The sequence below is a fragment of the Suricata suricatta genome, chromosome 11, assembly GCF_006229205.1.
Source record: "Suricata suricatta isolate VVHF042 chromosome 11, meerkat_22Aug2017_6uvM2_HiC, whole genome shotgun sequence".
NCBI classification, from domain to species: Eukaryota; Metazoa; Chordata; class Mammalia; order Carnivora; family Herpestidae; genus Suricata; species Suricata suricatta.
In genome coordinates this window covers 15466905-15491281 of record NC_043710.1, presented here as the reverse complement: position 1 = coordinate 15491281, position 24377 = coordinate 15466905, and the positions used below count along the sequence as shown (strand labels likewise).

Below are 24377 nucleotides of genomic sequence, written 5' to 3'. Positions count from 1 at the left end.
TGAGCCGGGACGGGAGGCCCGGCCGCCGCCGGGCCTGGGAGCCGGCGAGCGCCGCCCGCGCCTCGGCGGCCCTTTCTGAGCCCTGTCTTTGCCTCGGCAGCTGGTACAGGACGAGAACGTGCGCGGGGTGATCACCATGAACGAGGAGTATGAGACGCGCTTCCTGTGTAACTCCTCAAAGGTGAGGGGCCAGGAGCGGGGTTCGGGTCTGGGAGAGCGGGCGGAGGTTGGGGGAGAGGGAGCAGAGGGTGCTCGCACCCCAGAGAGACGCGCCCCACGCTCTTTCGCCGCTTAAGGAGGAGGGTCTGGTCCTCTAAGCTTTAATGACTGCGGCCATGGATAGAAACTCATTGTGAAAAAGAAACTGATATGAAAGGCATTTAAAAGTGGAATTGAGGGGCGTCTGGGTGGCTCAATCGGTAAGTCCCCACCTTTCGGCTCAAGTCACGATCTTGGGTGAGTTGGAGCCCTGAGAAGTGAGATTATTTCTTTTCAGAAATATCAAATAAAAGCTGTGCTGTCTAATTAACAGTAGGTTTACAACCTATTGGTAATAAATACCCTTCCCCCTTAAAGAAATCTCCTTACAGCTTGCTGCCCATTGACAGACCCCTGAAACGCGGAACATGACCTTCCTCGAACTCATGGCTGCCTTAATGTTTTTATTACCTAGGTTTACTAAAAGTCAAGTAAGCTTATGTTATCTCTGCTGCAACTTGTTGGCAAAAAGACACGTAAAATGATGGTCAATTTTCACTGCAGGCTAAGATTTCTAAAAGTTAAAAGTCTGCTAAATGCAGTGAAGACTGATGGTAATCAGGAAAGCAACTTTGTAAAAGTAGATATGTTTAAAAAAAAAAAAAGAAAATCTATTTTTGTTGGAGGTAAAAATAAAAAAAAATAATAATTTGGCCCTGAATGAGACTAGTAGTTTGGAGAGGAATGACTTTGGACAAAATCTAAATGCAAAGGAGGGGCACCTGGGTGGCTCAGTTGGCTAAGGATCTGGCTTTGGCTCAGGTCATGATCTCACGGTTTGTGGGTTTGAGCCCCATGTCGGGCTCTGTGCTGACAGCTAGCTCAGAGCCTGGAGCCTGTCTTTGGATTCTGTGTCTCTGTCTCTCTCTGACCCTTCCCTGCTCGTGCTGCCTCTCTGTCTCTCAAAAATAAAATAAAAAACATTAAATGCCAAGAAAAGTTGTAGCAGGTTTCTGAAAGGAAATTTTTGGAAAGGAATATTGTGTGATCAGGACAGACTAAAGTTAAAATGAATGGATTTTAAAAGTACACTTGTGGAAAATTAAAATTGCCCCTCCTCTGATCTAAACGTTGGGAAGGGGCGCCTGGGCGGGGACCCTTTGAGCCCTTCATCCGGCTCTGTGCTGACACCCTGAAGCCTGCTTGGGATTCTGTGTCTCCCTTTCTCTCTCTGCCTCTCCCCCACTCACTCTGTCAAAAATAAAAATAAACGTTAAAAAATTAAAAGCTGGGGAAATGGTGGCAATACCCTTGCTGCCAGCTTCTAAATGCTCCATATTTATGTTGTTTCTGCAAGGCATACGAGGTGTGGATGACTATAATACACGAAGGGCTTTTACTGGGATACGTGGGAGGCATTTTGCTACACTTTGCCCAGTGTGTGCTGACTTGTACCTGAAAACATGCACTTCTATGGGCGCCTGGTTGGCTCAGTTAATTTATTTTAATCTTTTTTATTTTTGAGAGACAGAGAGAGACAGTGCGAGCAGAGGAGGGCCAGAGAGAGAGGGAGACACAGAATCTGAAGCAGACTCCAGGCTCTGAGCTAGCTATCAACACAGGTCACACGACTTGAGCCAAAGCTGGATGCTTACCAACTGAGCCACCCAGGCGCCCCGGCTCAGTTAACTGTCTGACTTTGGCTCAGGCCATGATCTCACAGTTTGTGAGTTCAAACCCCACTGTGCTGTCAGCACAGAGCCTGGAGCCTGCTTTGGATTCTGTGTCTCCCTCTCTCTCTGCCCCTCTCCTGCTCATGCACTCCCTCAAAAATAAACATTAAGGGGTGCCTCGGTGGCTCAATCAGTTAAGCATTCGACTTTGGCTTAGGTCATGATCTCACGTTTTGTGAGTTTGAGCCCCGCATCAGGCTCTGTGCTGACAGCTCAGAGCCTGGAGCCTGCTTCAGATTCTGTGTCTCCCTCTCTCTCTTCCCCTCCCCCTCTCATGCTCTGTCTTTGTCTCAAAAATAAAACATTTAAAAGAGGTGCCTGGGTGGCTCAGTCAGTTGAGCGTCCGACTTCCACTCAGGTCATGATCTCATGGTTTGTGGGTTCGAGCCCCACATCGGGCTCTGTGCTGACAGCTAGCTCAGAGCCTGCAGCCTGTTTCAGATTCTGTGTCTCCCTCACTCTCTGACCCTCCCCTGCTCAAGCTGTCTCTCTCTCTCTCAAAAATAAATAAAAAACATTTTTTAAAAAATTAAAAAAAAAAAACATTAAAAAAAAACACATGCACTTCTGCTCCCTTGCTGCCCACTTTATCCAGGCCCTCCCAAAACAGAGGGAGGCACCAGCATGATAAGATTATAAGTACCTTTTTCATTGCAAGATTTTTTTTAAATTTTTTTTAATGTTTTTTATTTATTTTTGAGAGACAGAGAGAGACAGCATGAGCAGGGGAGTGTCAGAGAGAGAAGGAGACACAGAATCCAAAGCAGGCTCCAGGCTCTAAGCTAAATGTCAGCACAGAGCCCGATGCGGGGCTCAAACCCACGAATCATGAGATCATGACCTGAGCCAAAGCTGGAAGCCGAAGGCTTAACTGATTAAGCCACCCAGGTGCCCCTTCATTGCAAGATTTAACACAGGTAAAAGGATAGGTAAAATTTCTGATGATCTGGATAGTATATAGAGGCTTTTCAGAATATTAGGTATGTTTTCTTTTTTTTTTGCATTGACCTGGAAAGAAATAATGCTTTTGTTGAATCAGACTCTTAATGAGAGAGAGAAGCGTGATGTTTTGGCAGTGGCTGAGAGATGTGGGGATGATCGACTCCTTAATTATCGCGGGACTGGAGGTCCTTTAGTTCCCTACAGAGGTTTAGGCAGTTCCTCCCCAGGATCCTAACTGGGACTATGATAATCCCATTGGCGAATGGTATCGCTACCACTTCCAAGCAATCAAAGGAGGTTGAAGGTTAAAATTTTAAATTATGCTAAATTAGGCACTATTTTACAGACACAGGGTAAGAGCCTGGTGGCCTTCCTAGAAAGGTTAAAGTTAAATATACAGCTGTCTCCCCTGTTACTCCCCAAAGCTGAGATGATTGTAAAGGACAGATTTGTCACTCAATCGGCTTCCCGAGATCCTGGCACCAGGTGCCAATTATGTGGCTATTCAGGGAAGTAGAAACAAGAATATCCTCAGAGGGGGCAGCAGAATTTGAAACCCCGTGTGGAGACAGTCACTAGGAAATCTGACTGCCCTTGGGGACCTGAAGGGCTCAGATAACCAGTGACCCTGACAGGAACTGATGGGACCTGAGGTTCTTCACAGTGGCCCCCCTGTACCACTGTCTTGGAAACCCAGAGCCTCAGGCAACTCTGGAAATAGAAGGAAAGCCAATTGATTCCCTTCTTGACACTGGAGCCACCCTTTCTGTCCTTTCCACTCCTGGCCAACCATCCAGAGGCAGCGTAACAATTAGAGGCGTCTCTAGAAAACTTAGGACTAAATTTTTTTCTCAGCCACCGGGGTGCTTACGGGGAGACTTTTTTTTTTTTGATGATGCCAGAGAGCCCCACTCCGTTGCTAGAAAAAGACGTTATGACTGAACTAGGGATTATAGTGCTACTACCTCCAAGACAGATAAACAATTGCCTAAACTTATAGTAATCTGGATATCGAAGATCAATCTTTCCTTGAGGTAAAATTAAATACACCTCGGAGAGTTGTTCCTATGGAAACTTGATGGCCAAAGGAAGATTTTGAGGACTGAGAACCAAAAACCAGTTCAAAAGCTTAATTATTCTAAGCAACAATATCACAAGATCCAAGTAAATATGGAAGAGGGAGGAAAAGCTAGAGTTAAAAAAAATTTTTATTTTTGACCAGACAGGTAAAGGACTTTTTGGATGGCTACAGTGCATCTTTACTTCTGTGGTGTGACCTCCTCCCTAGGAGGCATTGCATTTGGAATATTAATGCTTTGTTGACCTAATATTCTTTTTGTATGTCTTTGTAGAAGCCGTTGCATGTATGGCAGAAAAATAAAATTTTGCTAGGCCAGGCGTTACCGTTATTTTGGATCTGGATTGACCTCTGAACCCTGCTCTGACTGCCATACCCTTTCAGCAGAAAGCAGTAAAGACCAGTCATCATCCCAGTTCCTGATGGGAGTTAGGAGTCATGTGTTCAAAGCGGGGGAATATGATAGGAAAAGATGGGATTCAGTAGGTCGAGAGGGAAAGCTTAGGACCTGAGGTCTCTGGGTGGAAACACACACACACACACACACACACACACACACACACACACACACACATTTTGGAAAAATGCTGGGAGCATCCAACTTAACCCTCAGGGGTTAAGATTCCTCTTAAGAAACAAATGTCTGTGCCTTATGCCCAAAATAACCAAAAAATGAGAACAGCATCAATTTAGGAAGAAAAAGGAGCGGATTATGAGAAATAAGTGAGAGGATTTATTTTCAGAAATACCAAATAAAATCTGTGCTAATTAACAATACATTTACAACCTATTTGGAATCTGTATGACCCCTCACCCCGGCACAATGGAGTCCCAATCCCTTAGGCCCTTCACTTCCTGCTTCTTCTTCCCCTCTCCATTTCGTGGGCTTATTTTTTGCGGGCTTTGCAGTGAGCATGTGCCAAAGAACTGAAGTCTCTGCATCACCTCAAGGAACGTATGTTTGTTCCAGTCAGTCTACTTTTTGGCCTTACATGGGCATAGGTGACTTCCAGGTAAGGCTGTAACCTCTGCAGTACTCAGCCAATGAGGAATCAGGGGAGGGGCTTCATTAAGTTGTCTGCTCTAACTACCCCAAGCAGACACCTGCTCTTGGAAGAATGTTGATTTTAAAGCCTTGCTTCACTGTGCTCTGAGTCTGTACATCCTTCCTTTGATTAGATCAGTTGGCTTATTTCTCTCTGCTCTGATGGTGCAGAGTTGGCCTAGGATTCTCTCTCGAAATAAAGAAGTAAACATATATGTTTATATATACATGTAACATATATGTTTATACACATATAAAGTAGAATTGACAAAGTCTGACTTACTCCTTTGTACACAGAGGTATTTTTAATTTCAAGTCCGTAACCAAACCGAAGGCAACTTCTCTGTGGCTTGCTGGTTTCATTCATTCAACACTTACTCAGCACTAAGGTCAGGCATTGTCTTAGGCATTCAAGATGAAGGCCCTATGAACTGTAAGAAGAAAAGCCACCCCAACAACCCATTGAAAAATTGCATAAGGTTTATTTGGCATTGATGGAATTTTTATACATATGTTAGCGATATAGTGGAACTCCAAAGAATTGTTGTAAAAAAGAGTGCAGACCTAAAACATAATTTTCATTGTTTGAATGCTTGTTTGTGGAACTCTCCATAAAGGTTACTTGACACTGTCCTGGCTTTATATAAAGATGCTGCCTTGTCTTTATAGTGTTTGCCATTTATTAGCACTTTTTTTTGTCCTTGTTTATTGTACTGATACAGCCTGATGAAGATGCTATTATTTCAACTGGTAGGGTTTTTTTGGTAACCTTAAAAATGGACTCGCATTTAAAATATATTGATTGGGGGGAATAAAGTAAAATATATTGATTAGTGATGACATACTTTTTTTTAAAGTTTATTTTGAGAGCGCACAGGAAGGTCAGAGAGAGACAGAGAATCCCAAGTGGGATCCACACTGTGAGTGCATAGGTCATCGTGGGCTCAGCTCACCAACTGAGAAATCATGACCCGAGCAGAAATCAAGAGCCCAACACTTAACTGACAGCCACCCAAGCACCCCGATGACATACGTTTTTAAGAAATGGACAACAGATCCTTGTATTTCCTAAAGTACTTTGCTACAAGACCTCAGGAATTATTAGCCAAAATGGTGAATGTTCCTTAGTGTGATCAATTCCCGTGGAACAAAAGTCACAAACAGTGCTTGGTCTCTGGGTGTGAGGCATTGACACTTGTCTGACACAGCTACGTTATCCAACTAGCCTAGAGGGAAAAGATCTCCAAGGCAGTGGTTCTGGCGTTTTAATAAGCCTAACTATTATCTGGCAATCTTGTTAAAAGAGTAGACTCCTAGGTACAACCCACCAGAAATGGGGCTCGGGAACTTCAGGGTGGGGTCCAGGAATGTGAATGTTTCCCAGGCTCCCCGGTGTAACTGATGCAAAACCACATGCTGCACAACCGGTTTTTCTTAATTTCACGAGCAGTATAAAATATTGACCTTCACTCAGTCATAGTCTTTGGTTTCTGCTAGAAGATTAATAACCATTTGCTGTTGTTGGAGCCTATCTGGACTCTTTTCTTTTTTTAAGATTTTATTTTTTTAAGTAATCTCTATGCCTAAGGTGGGGCTAGAGATCAAGTGTCACATGCTCTACTGAGTCACATGCTTAACCTAGAGATCAAGTGTCACATGCTCTACTGAGTCACATGCTTAACCTAGAGATCCAGAGTCACATGCTCTACTTACTGAGCCAGTGGGGCGTCTCCCTATCTGGAGTCTTAAAGCAAAAATTAAAAGAAATAAATTCAAAAGCCTGATAATGCCAGTGGGCGTATTTCCCCTATTGCGTATTCTTCTTCTGAAGTGATAATACCACACTAATAAAGGCAGGTGCATTATTTTAATTTTAAGATGGTAACTCTATTTTATGCCATGTAATCTCAAAAAAAAAAAAGTGGTAAAAAGACGACTTCCAGAGAAATAGAAAGCTCTTGCAAAATACAGTAGCCCAATCCTGCAGCTAGGTCACTGTACAGGTGCCAAGATTATGCAAAAAGTTACACAACTTTTGTAGATGAATTTTATACAGCTAATACTTTGCAGCTAAGGACTCAAGTACCCAACAGGTACTTTAAGAGCATTTTAAGGGGCGCCTAGGTGGCTCAATTGGTTGTGTCCAGCTTCGGCTCAGGTCATGATCTCACCGTTTGTGGGTTCGAGCCCTGCGTTGGGGCTCTGTGCTGACAGCTAGCTCAGAGCCTGGAGCCTGTCTTCAGATTCTGTGACTCCTCTCTCTCTGACCCTCCCCTGCTCACGCTGTCTCTCTCTCTCTCTCTCACTCTCAAAAATAAATAAATAAAAACATTAAAAAAAAAAAACATTTTAGGGGCCTGGGTGGCTCACTAGGGTAAGCATCTGACTCTTAATTTCAGCTCAGGTCATGACTCATGGTTTTGTGAGTTCAAGCCCTAGGCACTGACCACTGAGTGGACCCTGCTTGGGATTCTCCCTCTCGCTTTCTCTCTGCCCCTCCCCTGCTCATGCTCTTGTTTCAAAAGAAATAAACTTAAAAAAAATTTTTTTTAAATCTTGGACATAATTCTAACTCAGTAGCACAGGTGTTGTTTGATGAAAGACCAACCATACAGGTCAGCCATTTTAAAGGCATCACTGTAAGAAGTTTGTTTAAAAAAGTGTATTCACACTGTTCTAAACTCTGAAGCTTCCTTATTGTTTTGCTGCTTCTTAGGAGCCCTTATTCATAGCACTCACGCCAGACTTTTCATGCTCTTTTTTATTGCTGGCGGACCTGGTCCCAGGAGTGGAAGAATGTGGGAGTGGAGCAGCTGCGACTCAGCACAATAGACATGACTGGAGTCCCAACCTTGGCGAACCTCCAGAAAGGAGTCCAGTTTGCTCTCAAGTACCGGTCGCTGGGCCAGTGTGTCTACGTGCATTGTAAGGCTGGGCGCTCCAGAAGTGCCACTATGGTCGCAGCATATCTAATTCAGGTAGGAAAGGTCTTTCTTGGCTCGTCTGTTTTACAGCATATTTCTAGAATGTAACATGGCAGGCCTTCTAGAAGGAGCCATGTCCCCAATTTCAGGCTGTTGCGAGGTGGAAAGCACCTGAATTTTTCAGATAGGCTGACCTCTGGCTTTGCCACCTTCCAGATGTGTGACCATAGGCAAAAGTGTCTTCCCTTCTCTGATGCAGTTTCCTCAAACTAGATGTGTTATGAAGTTTGAACCAGAAAGTATGTCAAGCCCTGACCTACAGCAGGCACTCAGAAAATGGAATTGCAAAGGATGTTAACACCAGTAAAAGGCTAAAGCACTTTTTATAAATAGCGTCCAGGAAATCCAGTACTGTAGATAGTGGTGCTGATCACTTACAGCTCTGTAGTACTCAAGATTTCTTAAAGTATTTCTGAATAAAGTTCTGGACATTTGTTTCTAGAAACAGAAGATCCAGTGGAATTTTGTCTGTCACTCTATGATTGGCAGGTGTGATACTTTCAAGAGTATTTATAAGAGTATCTTTAGTCCATTACTACCTGTTATACACCCCCCAGCTTGACTCATTTTTGTTACCTCTCTGGCCCCTGTAGAGCATTAGGTTACATGGCTAATTTAAGGAAAAAGGAAATGTACAGGTGACAGGCCTGGCTTTGAGTTACTGTGGACCTGTAAGTACATGATGTAACAGTATTAAAGCTTTGATCATTCGGACTCCGTTTACTGGAAATGGGTTCTCAGGAGGATATTTTGGGCTGAGTGAGAATTGACCCAGAGGGCTTGAAATCTGTTTCTTTCTTCTGTTGAGTTCTAAACCAATATGTACCCTTAGGACACAAAGATAACCCTCTTAGTAAATTTAAAAATTGCTGTTTTCCCAGCCATGATGACAAGTTACATAAAAACATCTACCATCTACTCTCTCCAGGAAACTTATAACCAACAGCCCAGCTCCCAGAGGACATCTAATAGGCCTATGCCAGCTTGAAATAGGATCTCAGCTTTGCATGTTCAGTCTTCTTTTTTCAGGGTTTGGCAGAGCAAGAATTGGGTAGAAAGGCTGACTTGACCTCCCAGCCTATTGCAAGGATTGTGGGACTAGTTGGCTGAGGGGGTAAAAGTGCTCCCCTCCATTTATAATAAATGGGGCATGGTTTTTAACTCTCTTCAAAATGGAGTTTTTAAAATAATAAAATTCTAAGAGCCCTTTAGCATCTGTTATTAGCTCAAGAACACCTTAACACTTCCTCCTCTCTTTCTCTGATTTCCCAATCTTGTACTTCAGGTGTACAACTGGAGTCCAGAGGAGGCTATAAGAGCCATCAGCAAGATCCGGTCACACATCCACATCAGATCTGGCCAGCTGGAAGTTCTCAAAGAGTTCCACAGGGACATGACTGCAGGGGCAGCAAACAAGGAGACTTACCACACATCACAGACGTGAAATACACAGATTAGAAAGAACTCAAGACGCCCCTGCTCGCTACAGAGTCAAACAGTTTTAACAGGACCAAGGGGACTAAAGCCCAGACTTGACAAAGCAGAAATGTGCTAAGTAATGGATAATTTTAATCCCTTCCTGAAGTAACACTGTTGTGTGCTGAGAGAGACTTAGTGTGGCTTCAATTCACTGGCTAAGGGGATATGGGAGGAGGGTCTTTGTTTTCTTGAATAGGGTCAAATCACTCTACTGTGTATCTAAAGCTGTGACTAATGATACTTAGCCCAACTGACAGACATTTAACACTAGGAAAAGAGCAGAGAAATACTCAACTCAGGCTCTTTGCCCCGTCAGATCCCAATTCATTGGCTCCACGGGGCTCCCTTCCCCTTTGGAGCAGTGATCCTGGAAGTAGAAAAGGAAGTATGGAATCCAATCAGTGCTGCAGCTTAGAAATGTGTGGGTATGCAATCAGTTTTCTTTAGGAAGTCAATCCTTCAGAATTCAAAACAGACACACATATCCCTTCAAAAACTTTTATTGTACGAACAGTTCCTAGCTCTTAGCTTATCTTAGAGCTTTTAAAAGAGTAGAGACCTTATATATTTAAGTTTGAAAAAAGTTTCTGCTATTAATCAGAAATAATCCTTTCTACTTCTTTCTGGCTTACCCCTTGGAATAAGCCAAAAATAAAACCATATTGTATGTTTCCTGACAGAGAGATGAGAAAACAATAGACACAAGTCCTGAATTCTAGAGTTGACTCTTGCTGGTGAAGGACACCTTCAGCTTAGAGCATTCTCCCAACCAAAGCCTGAAGGAAAACTCTAAGACCTAATTCTTTGCGGAAAAATTACCAACTACCCACATTGCAAGCTATAGAAAAAAGGAAGATGGGGGCACCTTTCCTTCTGTCCTGGGATCAGAGGTGCTTCTACTTAACACTGATCAGGTAAAGAGGGGAGGCTGTGCCTATAATCTGAGAAAAGGCTTGCTCTGTGAGGCACAGGATTACCAGGAGACAGCAGAGGACAGGTTGGCCTACCCTCAGTTAATGCAGTCAGCTCAACAGCAGCGGTCTAAAAAGCTCCAAATGGAAATCCCTTGTGGGTTCAGGAGGAACTGAGGGGCCGCCCTTCCTAACACGTGCCAAAAAATAACGTAGTACTCTGACTGGGGCCCCAGAGACTTTGAACTGGGATGGTAGGGGCTAGAAAAGGAGAAGGCAAGTCAGCTGCTCTTCCCCACTACAGCCTTAGGCCAACACAAACTGCAGATTAGTAAGCAGCACCTTAACGCCTCTGGTGACAGTTATAGCTGAAGTGGCAGGGTCAAGCTTGTAGGTGTTGGCATCCCCCTTTTTATATCGATCCCGGAAAACATAGATGCTCCCATTACAGCTGGCGATCTTCCAGAGGGATGGGGCAGAGCTCCAGGCCTCAGGAAGGCAAAGCCGGGTAAAGCTGTCGAGCAAGGGATTGTAGCACACCAGGGAGTCCCCTTCAGCCACAATGAACACCAGATCCTTATGCACAGCTGCGTGCATGCGGCCTGCGAAGGGCAGAACATAGGGCTTCACGTGGCATTTGTCTGTCTCTGTGTCAAAGCACTGGATGAGTCGGGAAGGTTTGGTAAAGAAGTCCAGGTCATTCTCCTCCCCCCCTAGTAAATAGATGATCCCGTTAAGGTTGGCACCCGCGGCCCCTGACACAGCCACCTCTAGCTGGGTTGTCTCTGTCCAGACATTATCACCTACCCGATAATAGATAACTGCATTGGAGAGGGTATCCTGCAGTGTCTTGCCACCCAATGAATATATGGCATCTTTCCCGGGCACAGACACCAGAGTGTGCTGGAGCCGGTCCCGGGGCAAAGGCGCACACCATTCCCAGTCCACAGTGGCATTGTTGCACTTCCACATGCGCCGTGGGATGGACCCTCCCACCACGTATAAGTCTCCACCATGCTTGCAGGCTGCAGTGATCTGGTGGCACAAGCTGTTTTGGCCACTTACACTGATTGAGTCATCTTCCGCACAGTGTAAGGACACAGCCAACGAGTGGGTACGAGATGACTCTTTCCCGATCAGGTAAATGTGCACATTCTCCCCGATCTCCTATTGGCAAAATTAAAATTATAGATGACATCTATCAGTTCTAGGCCAAGGCTCAGCTGAGACACAGATCTAAAGGCTCTGGACCACACACTTGTATCCTGCTCTAACCCACTACTTCCCTCTTGTTACTGTGTGCCATCCTGACTGTCATCTTTCAGGCATTTTATGCTGGGGTAGAGAATCTGTTGCTCTCATCCTGAGCTGGTGCTTTAGAAAAAAGGTGCTTAGGATTAACGCAATGGTGGAAGCGGTTCTCTAAAGGAACTTGTGGAGCTCAGAGGCTGGTGGTTTCTAGGCACAGGCACTCATCCTCCTCCCCGGTTTGTAACTTTAAGCCAGAGATCACGTAATCGCCAGGTATCCAAGAAGCCAGAGCAGTCGATGGCTGGAATGTATGTATATTATGGTGTCTCAACCCTAATGTGAAATCTGCCTTACCTTCAAGCTAGTTCTGAGTGACTCTGCAAAAGCCTCTCGCTCTTCTTTATTAAAATTGATCCAGGCTTCTATTGCCTCTGTCGGGTTCTGAGAACATGGAACTCCATCTGTGAGAGCCAGAGAAAAGGCATGGTCAATGGCAAGCCAACCATTCAAGATGGAAATTTAGAGCCAGTGGCTTTAAAGATACAAAGCACTTTGTTAGACTACCACCATGTATGTGGGTGTGGGTGTGGGGGCGTGTATATAAGAAATTAACCTACATTGCACTGTTTCTTTTAATCAGAATGTATGGCTCGATACGTTCACGTTTGCCATAGAAGCAGGCTACAGGCTGCAAAGTTCACACCTAGAGTATAGCATACCTCACCAGCAGGGTCAGGATTGTGTGCCTGGAGTTGGCGCGTCACTTAAAAAGTTTCTCATGTAAGGGCACCTGGTGGCTCAGTTGGCTAAGCCTCTGATTCTTGGTTTTGGCTCAGGTCGTGATCTCAGTTTCTGGGATCAAGCCCCACATTGGACTGTGTGCTGTCAATGTGGAGCCTGCTTGGGATTCTCTCTCTCTCTCAGTCTCTTTCAATAAACTTAAAAAAAATAAGCCTTAAATTTTTTTTTTTACTTTATTTATTTATTTATTTATTTTGAGAGAGAGGGAGAGAGAGATCCCAAGCAGGCTCCGTGCCACCACTGCAGAGCCTGATGCAGGACCTGAACCCATGAACCTCAAGATCATGACTTGAGCCAAAACCAAGAGTCAGAGGCTTGACCACTTTTTTAAAAAGTTTCTTATGTCATACCTTGACCCATCAATTTACTTAACTAGTCCACAAGTACATGCAAAGTACGGGATAGATGAGAACAATTATACACAAAAGATACCAGAGTATAAATACAAACAGCTCCTCACTACATTTTGGGGGTGAGCACTGCTTTTTTTCTGATTCAACACTTGTATATAGACCCTTGAAAAACATGGTTTTGAACTATGTGGGTCCACTTATATGCGGGTTTTATTCAATAAATACAGAACAGTATTGTAAATGTATTTTCCCTTCCTTATTTTCCTAATAACATTTTTTCTCTAGCCTTACCATAAGAACATAGCACATAAAATATACAACATATAAAATGTGTGTCAACTGTTTTTGTTATTGATAACACTTCTGGTCAACAGAAGGCTATTTATAAAGTTTGGGGGGGGGGTCAAAAGTTACACGTGGAATTTTGACTGTACAGAGGTTGGCAATCCTAATCCCCAGTTCAGGGGTTAGCTGGATATTGCAAAGTACTGCTTTTAGTTTCCAGGTTTCCTCTAGAAGGGATTGCCTGTGACAGCAACTAAATCTCAGCTCAATCTCTCAGAAGGTATCTAAATTCCTACCAGGAATAATGTAAATTAACATCAGAAAGCCCGAAGGCTCCTTTCACCTGAACTAGAACATCCACTAAACATCATACCCAAGTAGCGAGTGTAATGTGCCCTCTCCCTCAACTTACCAGAGATGATATCAGTGAGCAGATGATGGGGCAGGTGGAGAAACTCCTCTGTGCTCTGCAGCTGGGCCAGGTGGGCCTTGGCACAGTGTTTGGCGGCAGTGTAGAGCTCAGGATCACTGTGCCTATCTGCCAGCCACATCACCTGAAGGCAATTCCCCACCTGCACCGTGCGGGCCAAAAACCGAGAACATTCCTCAAAGAGAGACGTCAGCTGATACATGTCTGACACCTCATAAATTTCCTGCAGCTCTTCAGCTCGAAGTTTCACAGTCCCATGGTAGATATAATCAACCAGGAGCTGGAAAACAGACTCACTGACATCCTGCAGTACAATTACCCGATTGTGAGCCTCCTTCAGGTTGGAAGTGAACATGGACCGGAAAAAGCAGCTCTGAGCTGAGAGGACCAGCCGGTGGAGCTGAAACTCCCGGCCTTCCACGGAAATGGTGACATCAGCAAAGAGCTCTTCCTCCAGACACAGTTTCATGATGCCCTGAGCCACACGGCCCGAGTGCGACCGATCTTTGAAAGTGTAGTTCACAAAGTAGTTTTCATCCATGGATGCTCCAGGCTCCTCTGGGGATTCCATGGCAGCCAACTTCTCTCTCTGCCAGCTGTCTGCAAAGCAATACCACACTGAGTAATGGGAATCCACAGTCTAGGAATCCAATTGTTCAATTTAGGGAGGGAGAAGATAAAAGTGAGCGCAGAGTGGGCCAAGATTGGCCTTAGTCCTGGCCCTACTGCCATCTCAGAAGCTCTCCTTCAACCAAAGTTGGGTTCATTCTCCTGCAGTGGCACTCCATCCCTAATGAAATCGATCAAATGTCCTACTCTGGGTGTTTCCGTAAAAAGAATAAAATATTCCTTTCCATAAAACCTTGGTATTTAGGTCAACACTTGAAAGCAAGCGACTGGAGCTAGTCTATGATATTAAAAGCCTCGTAAAAAGCCTTACTGACCAAATGACTATGGGCATAAAACTAGTGAGGCTCTGGGCAGCAGAACCCAACAAAATAGACCCCAGCGACCTGACCTTGTGGACAAGGCCCCTCTTCCCCCACGTGCATGGAGTTCTGGCCTTCCAATATGAGGCTTGGCCTGGGACATCTGTTAGCGCCACATTGTCTCTTTTCTGAGCTTCTCCCCCGCACTTCCCGCACACCCCTCCCCCGCCCTGATGAGTTCCCAAGACTCCGTTCCAGAACTCGAGACGAAGCCCGGCCGTCCCCAGCAAGGGGCACTAGTAGGCCCATCGCCAAGTGCTGTGTCCCCGCTCCACCTGGAATCGCCTGGGAAACGGTCGCTAAGGAAACCACTCTACTCTCACCCTTCCCCTAGCTCCCCTCCACGCCCCCTCCCGGCCACGCCCGCCGGCCCTAGTCAAAAGCTTAGCTCAGGGAGCGGGGGAGGGGTGTGGAATGTGGAACCCAGGCCCCTGCCCTTTCCCTCCCCTCACTCCTTCGGTTCCTTAAGTTCCTCGCCTTCTCTACAGTCTCTGCCACAGCAAACCAGGACTACGTCCACCTCACGGTTTCCCCGCCTGCCTGCCTCGGTCTCTTACCTGATTTCCCTCCTTTCATTCCGAAGCCCGGAATCCGGAACCTCTGCTTCCAGCCCCGCGTCCGCCCGGAAGAAAATCAGATACACTCTTCCGCTTCCGGTCCGTGCCCTTGGGGTTCCGTGTCCTGTAGGTCTTGGCTGCCTGTTCTGCATCTTGGAACATGGCCGCGGCGGCGGCGGCGGCGGCGGCGGCGGCGGCGGCGGCGAGGGGCTGCTGGCGTGGTCTCGTAGGGTCCGTGGCGCCGGCCAGGGGTGAGCATGGGCAGCCCGCTGAGGCCCGGGGCGGGAGTGGAGGCGCGCTCGGTGCAGGGAGCCTATCTCTGCGCTTCTTTTTATTTTTCTGTACAGTGGCCGGGCGACCTTCGGTGCTGTTGCTGCCGGTGAGGAGGGAAAGCGCCGCGGCCGACACGCGCCGTATGTGTGGGCCGGGCCCTTTTCGGGACTACAGGCGGGGGACCCCTCATTCTTTTGGTCAGATATTTGCCCTTGCCCGGGATGCCCGGGATGCCCTTCCGCGTCCTTTGGTAAATCTCTGCTTCTGGAGACCTGACTGCAGTGATCCTCACTGCAGGCAGAATCGCTCTGCTGTGCCCTTTGAACTCCCTGTTACGGCCTTGATTGACCCTTGTCCATTTCCGTGATTCCTTTTCCCTCCTATTAAACTCTCAGCTCTTTGAGAGCAGGAAACCTAACGTTTGGGTCTCAGAGCCGTTATGATAGTAATTCACAATAAGTGAGTGGTGGATGTGTGCCACGCACCTCTCTAAGTGATTTACGAATGATCTTAGCCAGTCCTTAGGACAGTCTTATGAGGTAGATAGCATTGTGCTCTTCTACTATAGGTTTGGAGACAATCCAGAGAAGTAACTTACCCAGGGTCGCAGCACTAGCGAGTGACAGCAGGCCTGTCTCCTGCCAGTCAGACAGCACTTAACCATGATGTGTGGGTACTCATGGTTTAGGGTTGCATGAACGAGTGTATGGAGATAATATTACAGTCAGCATAGGCAGATTGGGAGTCAAGAGTATTTCCCCCTTTCTGGCCCTCAGTTACCTCAATGGGGGAAAAGAGTGTTTCGACTAGATAATCTGAGAGGGCTCTTTAGCCCTGGAGTTCTTAGCGTGAGAGCCTGCTGTGAGCTAGGTGCTAAGGGGACACAGAAAAGCAGAACTTCTGGTTCCCACTCTTAAAGAGTTCCTGGTCTGGCAAAAGAATTGAGACCTGCTGCTTTACAAAAATGCAGACATCGTGAAGGAAGAACCGGGGAGTAGCTTTGAGAAGAGGCAACCCCAACCGCAGTAGTACGGAGAGTCTTTGTGGACTCTGTAGGTGACATTTTTCCCTAAGTTTTCATCGGTTCCTCAAGAGGAACCCTCCACTCTTACCTTCCTCGAGATGCTGCTGGGAGACAACATCCCTCACAGACCCAGGAGACTGAATGCAGGCATGGCTGCTGCCTTCTCCATTCCTTTATTAAATATGTCTTCTCTTTCCAGCCACTGTCAGACCATGGAATGATGTGGCCCACAAACAGCTCTCAGCTTTTGGAGAGTATGTGGCTGAAATCCTGCCCAAATATGTCCAGCAGGTTCAGGTAATATTCACAATTGTTGTTTGGTCCTGGGTCAAGAAAGAACCATGTTCTCAGGGCGTGTAGGAAACCGAAGACTCCTCTGCCCCACCTTGGACTTGTTTCTCTGCCTTAAACCAGGAGAATCCTGCTAAAGTTAGCTGCTCTCTCAATAGCTCTTTTTTTTCCTTCACTTTCCCTTTCCATGTCTGCAGGTGTCTTGCTTCAATGAGTTAGAGATCTGTATCCATCCCGATGGAGTCATCCCCGTGCTGACTTTCCTCAGGGATCACACCAATGCACAATTCAAATCCTTGGCTGACTTGACAGCAGTGGACATCCCCACCCGGCAAAACCGTTTTGAGGTCAGGAGATTTGAGAAGGTTTGGGGAGTAAAGGAAAGAAAAGGGACAGACCAGTTTTAAGAAGACAGCTACCAGTGTCTTCCTGGTACAGGACCAGGTCCTCAGTTTCAGTCTGGGTCAAAGAGTACAATGCAGCAGTTAAACTGGGGCCTCAGATTAGGCAGACCTCAGGTTTGAATCCTAGCTCTGCCACTAACAGGCTATGTGACTTCAGGCATTTTGTTTAGTCATCTAAGCTCTAGATTTCTTCTGTGCAAAATACGTGTGAAACTGTCCTTACCTTATAGAGAGGCTGTGAGGGTGAAATGAGATCAGGAGGGTGAAAGGAGATCATACAGGTAAATTGCCAGCATGTAGCAAGTTCTCTGATGCCTAGCTATTGATATTTACTGATTGTCTACTATGGGCCAGATCCTGGGATCAGGGGAGAAGTAACATCCAACACCTGCCCTCAAGGAGTCCCCCATGCTCTCGTGAGGGTGAAGGACACATAAAGAGCTTACTGTAATAACTTGTAACTCATGGGTGTTGGATGTGATGAGAAAGCAGGAGGGCCTCTCAGAGTCCTGTATGGGAGGCTTCTTTGAAGGGAAAGAGAACGTGCTGAGTCTTAATGGACTGGACCAAGAGATCAGGAATTAGCTTGCTAAGGATTGTGGCTGGGAGTAGCATGAGTAAAGACAGGCATGCTGACATGATAAGCCATCATGTGTGGCCTTCCAGCTCCTTCTGTTCTCCCCAGATTGTCTACAACCTGCTCTCCCTGCGCTTCAACTCCCGGATCCGTGTAAAGACCTATACAGACGAGCTGACACCTGTGGAGTCCACTGTTCCTGTGTATAAGGCAGCTAACTGGTATGAGAGGGAGGTGAGTTCCTGCCTCTGGGCCAGAGTTGCAGAATTGTGAAACGACTGCATGCAGTGCATCCTTACCCGTGTGTGGCCATGATCTGCTCAATTGCTGGAGGGTCTCTTTTTTTCTAGATCTGGGACATGTTTGGAGTTTTCTTTGCTAACCATCCTGACCTAAGAAGGATCCTGACAGACTATGGCTTTGAGGGACATCCTTTCCGGAAAGACTTTCCCCTATCTGGCTACGTTGAGGTAGGAGGAACCTTGGAAAAGACTGGCAGGGAACATGGGGTGTCCTGGGCACGGCAGGAAATCTGGTCTGTGAATTGTAGTGATTTAAGAGCACAGGCTCTGGATCAAATCCTCGCTCCACTTTTGTAATCTGGGGGCTGTTACTTAATTTCTCCATTACAGTCTTCTCATCTGCAAAACAGGAACAACAGTACTTAACTAGTAAGATTTACAGTGAGCTGGGGGCGCCTGGGTGGCTCAGCCAGTGAGGCATCCAACTTGGGCTCAGGTCATGATCTTGCAATTTGTGAGCTCGAGCCCTGCTTCAAGCTCTGCACTGTCTCTGTCTCTCTCTGCACCACATGGTATTCTCTCTTTCGCTATCTCTCCCTGTCTCTGCCCCTCGCTCACTCGAGTGCACGCTCTCAAAAATAAATGAATACATTTAAAAAATAATATAATAAGTAAAAGCCTACTTAAAAGATTTACACTGAGTGAGCTAAATGATGTTAAAGCCTGGTGTACTGTAATTACTCAGTTGACATTAGCCATTATCGTAATGATCATTTTAATGACCAAGGCAACCTTGAGGACACACTGTGTCCACAGGTGAAAGTGGAGGGTCATCTGAGAAGGCAGCTGACCGGGAAGACACTAAACGTTTAGCCCTTGAGAATGGTCAGAGGCAGGACCAGTAATGTGACCACAAGGGCCTTGTGAAGAATTTCAGTGCTTTGCTCTACTCGCCTTGTGCTAAAGGTTGTTTATGAGCAGGAAGATGGTCCATTGCATACAAACATACATGTCATTTTGTAGCAAAGTAACTTTTTAGAAATGCTGAGAAAGTGGCAGTCTGCCCGTCTGTACCCACATGTGCCTTTCTTCATGTTTTGCATGGTCCCATTTCCTTCTCAAGCTACTTCTGGTCAGGGCTCCTTCCCTCTCTTCTTATTTTCACGGTCTGGCCTCCCTTATCTGGTTTGCCTCTTCACCTGTTTGTCGTTACTTTATCCAGCTGATCCTCCAGACAAGAAAAGCCATGCCAGTGGCGCCTGGGTGGCTCAGTGGGTTGAGCATCCAACTTAGGCTCAGGTCACACTCTCATGGTTCATGGGTTCAAGCCCCCCAGATTGGGCTTTGTGCGGACAGCTTCAGGTTCTGTGGCTCCTCCCATCTACCTCCCCCACTCACTCTCTCTCTCTCAATGAATAAACATTAAAAAAATAAAAAAGGGAAAGGAAAAGAGAAGCCATGCCAAATTTACTGCCTTGCATCTTGATAGTGATAGTGCCACATGGTCTGAACTTGAGTGCTTGCCAATTTAGGTTTACTTTTTAGCCGCTGAGTTGCTCCCTACTCCCTGGCAAGTGCTTATAAGCATTTCCTTATAAGAGTGGATGGGCGAACAAAGTCAGCTGTGCTGCAGAAGCAGCTCAGAGCTTATGATGTGGGCATGGCGAGCAGGGGAGCCTGACTGGGTGACAGCCACTGAAGACTGTGGTTGGGATGCGATGTGCTTGGTGATACAGATATGCCTGGAGACCTGTTGACAGAGGCTGGGCTGCCAGTCAGCCTACTCAGCCACAAGGAAGTAAAGAGGCTGGTGAAGTCCTCCACAGCCTTGGGAAAGCAGGCTCCTTAGCAGCTTAGCAGCTCTGAACAAGGGCTTCCTCGGTGCTTAAGCCTGCCTTTCTCTTCTGCAGTTACGCTATGACGATGAGGTGAAGCGGGTGGTGGCTGAGCCGGTGGAGTTGGCCCAGGAGTTCCGAAAGTTTGACCTGAACAGCCCTTGGGAGGCTTTCCCTGCCTATCGCCAGCCCCCTGAGAGTCTCAAGCTCGAAGCTGGAGACAAGAAACCTGAAACCAAGTAACTCCAGGGAAGGCCTGTGGATACTGGAAAAAGCCTTATCTATACTAAGCGTCCCTGTAAATAAAATCCTTAGACTAACCACTTCTTGTGTGCTTTTGGGTCGAAGTGAAGCCTGACGTGGGAAAGGGAAGATTCAGCAGGGGTTTTTCCCTCTCCCTTAAAGAGACTGCCAAACCAAGAGTCTCTTTTAATGGGACTGTATAGTGCAGTTGGGAGTCATGGTGACCTGCAAGCCTGGATGTACTTCTAGGGGAGAGTTCTGGAGCTGAAATGGAAAGTTCTCATGGTCCATAGGGCTTCGGATGGGTGTGGCACGGCATCTCCTAAAAACGGGAGGACCCTTAACAACTACTGCCACTGGCTGGTGGCAGCTGATGGAGGGACCTAAGTGGAACCAGGGAAACCACCACCCACCCTCATCTCCTCTAAACATCCACATAGTTCCATGAGCCAGTCTTAAAACCCTGAAACCTCCTTGCAATCTAACAGCCCATCATATTTGGGCTAAGGTAATCTTCCTAGACGCTCGCCAGAGCTAAGAATGTTGTAAGAAAGTAAGAGAGGTCCCAGGACTGGTGCAAAAGATACACAGAAGCTGCAGCTCTATCTTCTAGGGGACAGGACTCCCTACCCCAGCCAGCCTGGGGTCTGTTTGGCTGGTGGTTAAGGCGCCTGAGTTGCAAGCGCTCGGCCTTGCTGGTCCATGGGACCACCCAAACAGCCCGCCGTGCCACTAGAAGGCCAGTGCAGTTGCAGGACAAGCTCTGCAGCTGATGCTTTTGGCTGCTGAGGGGCTCCCTGGAGGGTGGGCTGGGCCCAGCTGGGTGTTAGAGCCTGAGCTCAGCTGCAGGATGTTTTGGGGGTGAGGACAGATAGTAAGGTAGCGTTACTGCTGGGCTCTTTCCTACCTCTTGGGAGGGCCAAGCTAGAGCTGTTTGCTACCAAGCACCGTTTTTCTATTAACTAAGCATCCCGCCCATCTGGGCAGGAACAGGCTGAGGACTTGACAAGCAGGGAGCCAGGCTCCTGCTGCCAACAACTTAAGATTCCACATTTCCATGGGATGGAAAGGTCCTGGGAAGTCAGAGCCAGCCCCTCCCTATTTAGCATTGAGGGCTGACACGCAAAATAGGGAACGCCTGAGCAGCCTGCAGTGGAAAGTCAGAGCTGTGGTGTGTGGCAGGCGGATGCAGGAGCAGAGAACAGCTGGGGAGAGAAAGACTCGGAGGACGTGGTGGGGCACAGCTAGGACGATGCAGTTCCTGGACTGGCTAGTAGTAGCCATTTGCCTTCTCCCTGGGGTAACTACAACCCAGCACTATCCAGGTACCAGGGCTTCAGGGTGGGGTGGATGGGAACCAAGACTGCCGGCTGACAGCAATTAAAGCTGGTTCTTTCTGAACTAGCAGGTCCTAGGAACTGTGGGCATGGTGGGTACCAAACTGACCTGTGCAGCAGGCAGTAATGGTCTGGGCCCCAACCCCAGAACCAGAAAGGCCCAAGTGAAATGAAGGGAAGTAGTCCTAGTGCCCTCAGTGCGAGCCCTGGACAGAGCTAGGCAGTGACCTTATTCTAGATGTGCAAAGCAGGACCTCTGGACCTGCCCTGAGCTTGGGACAATCATTCTAAGGGTTGGGCAGCAGACCAGAGATGAAGGAAGCTGCAGCAGACAACCTGCCTTGCCTGGCCTTCCTGGCTTCCACGTAAGACCTACTGAGAAGCAAGGAAGGAGTAGGTTCTTCCAAAAGGGGTCCCCGACCTTTTTGGAAAAGTTACTGGCACTGTTTTAGATCACAATGTCCCAGATGATCATAGGGAGGGGAAGTGGGAAGTGAAGTGTCTTGTGACCCAACGGTCTGGAGCTTTTTGCCAAAGGAACTGTAGAAGTTCAAGGAGTCCTGGACACTTGAGGTGGTATCTGGGTTTGGGATGATGATTTTGGGATCACAAGACTTACGCCCAGGAGGGAGAATGTCAATGTGCATGTGTCTGTAAGGGAAGGGATAGATGGGATGGCATTTCTACTCGTTTGTAGATAGAAGAACCTCTTGGCATTCTGACCAAGCTGCTAAGGGGCACTTCTGGGAGGCTGGGGTGTTCAGGGTGGAGCTTGGCAGGGGCCTGACTCCTTTTCTGCTGCCCCAGGGCAGCCCATGGACAGAGCCAGCGTGGGAGGTGGCCTGCAGGAGCCAGAGGCCCCGGAAGTGATGTTTGAGGTCTTTCCTCCAGCCTGGGATATGGGGGTGGGAATGTCCAGAAGTCCCTAAGCTCAGGGTTGGGAAGGGGGATGTCGTAGGCTGGGCCTGCTGGGGGAGGGGGGCAACCCAGCATGGGTCCTACTGCCTGCTTATGCCCCCCCAGCCCACTCTTGCTCCTTGCCCTGCCCCACGCAAGGCTCCAGCCCACCCCTTACATGGCTCCCCTTGCAGCTGCTCTGGGCTGGGCTGGAGCTGGATGTCCTAGGGCAGCTGCACATCCAGGACGAGGAACTGGCGTCCACACGCCCGGGCCGCCGACTCAGGCTCCTCCTGCAGCACCACGTGCCCAGTGACTTGGAGGGCGCTAAGCAGCGGCTGCAGCTGTTCCAGGACCTGCGGAAAGGGCCTCCTCTTAGCCCTTGGGACTTTGAACACCTGCTCCTTACAAGCCTGTCCTGTGTCTACCGGCTCCATAAGGCTAGTGAGGCTGAGGAAAGAGGTCGCTGGGTCCAGGTCTTTGCCCTACTGGCACAGGAAACACTCTGGGACCTATGCAAGGGCTTCTGCCCCCAGGGGCAGCCCCCTTCTCTGGGGCCCTGGGCCTTGATCCTTGACCCTTTTCCCTGACCCTCCCAACTCCTACCCCATGCTAGACCCACCCTGGGCAGTGGCTTCCATATGGCACTTAGTTCCTTCCACTGTGTTCAGGTCTGTGGCCTTGGCTTGTACCCTGGAACCCAGTTTACTCCTCCCCCATTTTCTTCCCTGAGTCTTGGCAGGCTAAGAGCCTGGGTCTCAGGCAGCAAGCACAGACTTTGTGGTGTGTGTGTGTTGGGGTCAAGGTTGAGAAGTGTGTTCAAGAGATGCTGAAAAAGAAGCTGCCCCCAAGAAGGTCAAGTTAGATGCTCCCACTCCTACCCTGGCAGTCTGTAACAAGTCCTGTGGAATCTACAGGAACCTTGTGAATACTCGGCAGCCAGTCCTAATATAACCCCTTTTAAGGCCAACCAATGCTTTGGAGTCCCTGAGCCCCAAGTTCCCCATTTGGACTAGCACAGCCTGGACATCTTTAGTTCCGTCTGTTGGAGAAGGAGTGGAGGAAAGCAGGTGGAGAAACATTACCTTTTCTGGAGGGGGCAGGTGGAGACAGGCCAGAGGATGGTTTTGGGTTCATCTCAACACGGCTCAAATGAACACCTCAGAGTGAGGCTGCGAGGGCAGAGACAAGCTGAGGCTGGCTGGTGTGGTCCTGATCCTGTGTAGCTGTCCCATTAAATGTTCTGTCCTGGCCTCCTGGAGCTGTGTCCTTCTATGCCAGAGTTAGTTGTTTAACCCTTGTCCTGAGCAAATCCCCCTCCCTGTCCTAGAAGAAGGAAGGTTCTGTTTCCTAGAATCCCATCCTCCCAGAAAGATAGCAGGGCGTGGCCCCTTGTCACCAGAAGGAACTAGCCAGACCCTAAGAATGACGTCCTAGGTCAGTGGGGAGGAGTTACAGGGACTAAAGGGATTTGAAGGAGAGGCCCCAAGGGACTGGGTGAGTAGGTCAGTTCAATCAAATTCCCATCTCCTCGCCGTCCCAGGGCCTGACCAAATCCTGCTTTCTGGCCCCCGACTCTGGCCCCCGCCCCGCCAGCCCGAAACGACGACGTCGCAGACAAGACAGAGCGCAGGACCCCGGGCAGACCGGCGCCGGCGCAGGCCCACTTTATTGGCAGAGTCGGCTACACTGGGCGGGCCGTCATGCTCGCGCCGGCGGGGTCGGTCCGGCCACGGCCCGGCATGCACGCCCCGGGCTGCCCTGGGCTCCTCTCCCGGTCCGGGCTCAGAGCTCCGGGGGCCCGAGGTCCGGGGGGCCAGCGGGGGCGAGGTCGGGGTACACCAGGAAGCCGGAGAAGGTGATGTACTTGCCGTGGTTGCTGTAGGCGCCGTAGCCATCGTGATCGTGGCTGAGCAGCCAGACGGCGTCGCCGCGCCGCAGCGCCAGCATCACGCTCTGGCTCTGCATCTCGCGGCGCCGCGACGCGCCGTCGTCGTAAATCATGGCCTGCACCTCGTCGCGGTTCTTCATCAGCTTCACGGACAGCGTCTTGCGCGGCAGCTTGCCCAAAGTGAAGGAGAAGAAGTAGGCGCCCGGCAGGCGGCAGCGAAACACGCCGGCCGCCGCGTCGAAGTCGCCGCCGATGTTGACGAGCTCCGTGTCGAAGGCGAGCGGCCGGTGCCGCGGCCCCGGGCCCGCGTCCGAGCCCACCAGGCTG

General features: G+C 48.3%; 4 protein-coding genes across 6 annotated transcripts in view; 3 read left to right on the top strand and 1 right to left on the bottom strand.

Moving 5' to 3' along the window:
- Positions 1–9590, top strand: part of PTPMT1 (protein tyrosine phosphatase mitochondrial 1) — a 10334-nt gene extending 744 nt beyond the window's left edge. Inside the window, exons 2-4 of one of the 2 annotated variants that reach the window (XM_029915790.1) lie at positions 101–181; positions 7783–7974; positions 9266–9590. In XM_029915790.1, the coding sequence (XP_029771650.1) occupies positions 101–181; positions 7783–7974; positions 9266–9424 (432 nt within the window). In that variant the 3' untranslated portion in view covers positions 9425–9590. Of the gene's footprint in view, positions 1–100; positions 182–7712; positions 7975–9265 lie in introns of both variants that reach the window. The other variant, XM_029915791.1, reaches the window with a different exon arrangement.
- A 353-nt stretch (positions 9591–9943) lies between these two features.
- On the bottom strand, positions 9944–15114 carry KBTBD4 (kelch repeat and BTB domain containing 4). 2 transcript variants are annotated; one of them, XM_029915789.1, is made up of 4 exons: positions 15037–15114; positions 13473–14090; positions 11976–12082; positions 9944–11537 (listed from the first exon to the last, which is right to left on the bottom strand). In XM_029915789.1, the coding sequence occupies exons 1-4, from the start codon at positions 15053–15055 to the stop codon at positions 10677–10679; spliced, it is 1605 nt and encodes a 534-aa protein (XP_029771649.1). In that variant the 5' UTR covers positions 15056–15114; the 3' UTR covers positions 9944–10676. The 2 variants fall into 2 exon arrangements, with proteins under 2 accessions (XP_029771649.1, XP_029771648.1); XM_029915788.1 differs by lacking the exon at positions 15037–15114 and adding an exon at positions 14509–14590.
- A 60-nt stretch (positions 15115–15174) lies between these two features.
- On the top strand, positions 15175–20005 carry NDUFS3 (NADH:ubiquinone oxidoreductase core subunit S3). Its single transcript, XM_029915792.1, has 7 exons — positions 15175–15287; positions 15384–15449; positions 16533–16630; positions 16822–16971; positions 17714–17839; positions 17956–18075; positions 19758–20005. Exons 1-7 carry the CDS (start codon positions 15197–15199, stop codon positions 19923–19925), a joined length of 819 nt encoding a protein of 272 aa, XP_029771652.1. The 5' UTR covers positions 15175–15196; the 3' UTR covers positions 19926–20005.
- A 1066-nt stretch (positions 20006–21071) lies between these two features.
- FAM180B (family with sequence similarity 180 member B) lies at positions 21072–23412 on the top strand. The gene is made up of 3 exons (XM_029914793.1): positions 21072–21250; positions 22070–22140; positions 22354–23412. The coding sequence occupies exons 1-3, from the start codon at positions 21112–21114 to the stop codon at positions 22747–22749; spliced, it is 606 nt and encodes a 201-aa protein (XP_029770653.1). The 5' UTR covers positions 21072–21111; the 3' UTR covers positions 22750–23412.
- The last annotated feature ends 965 nt before the right edge of the window (positions 23413–24377 follow it).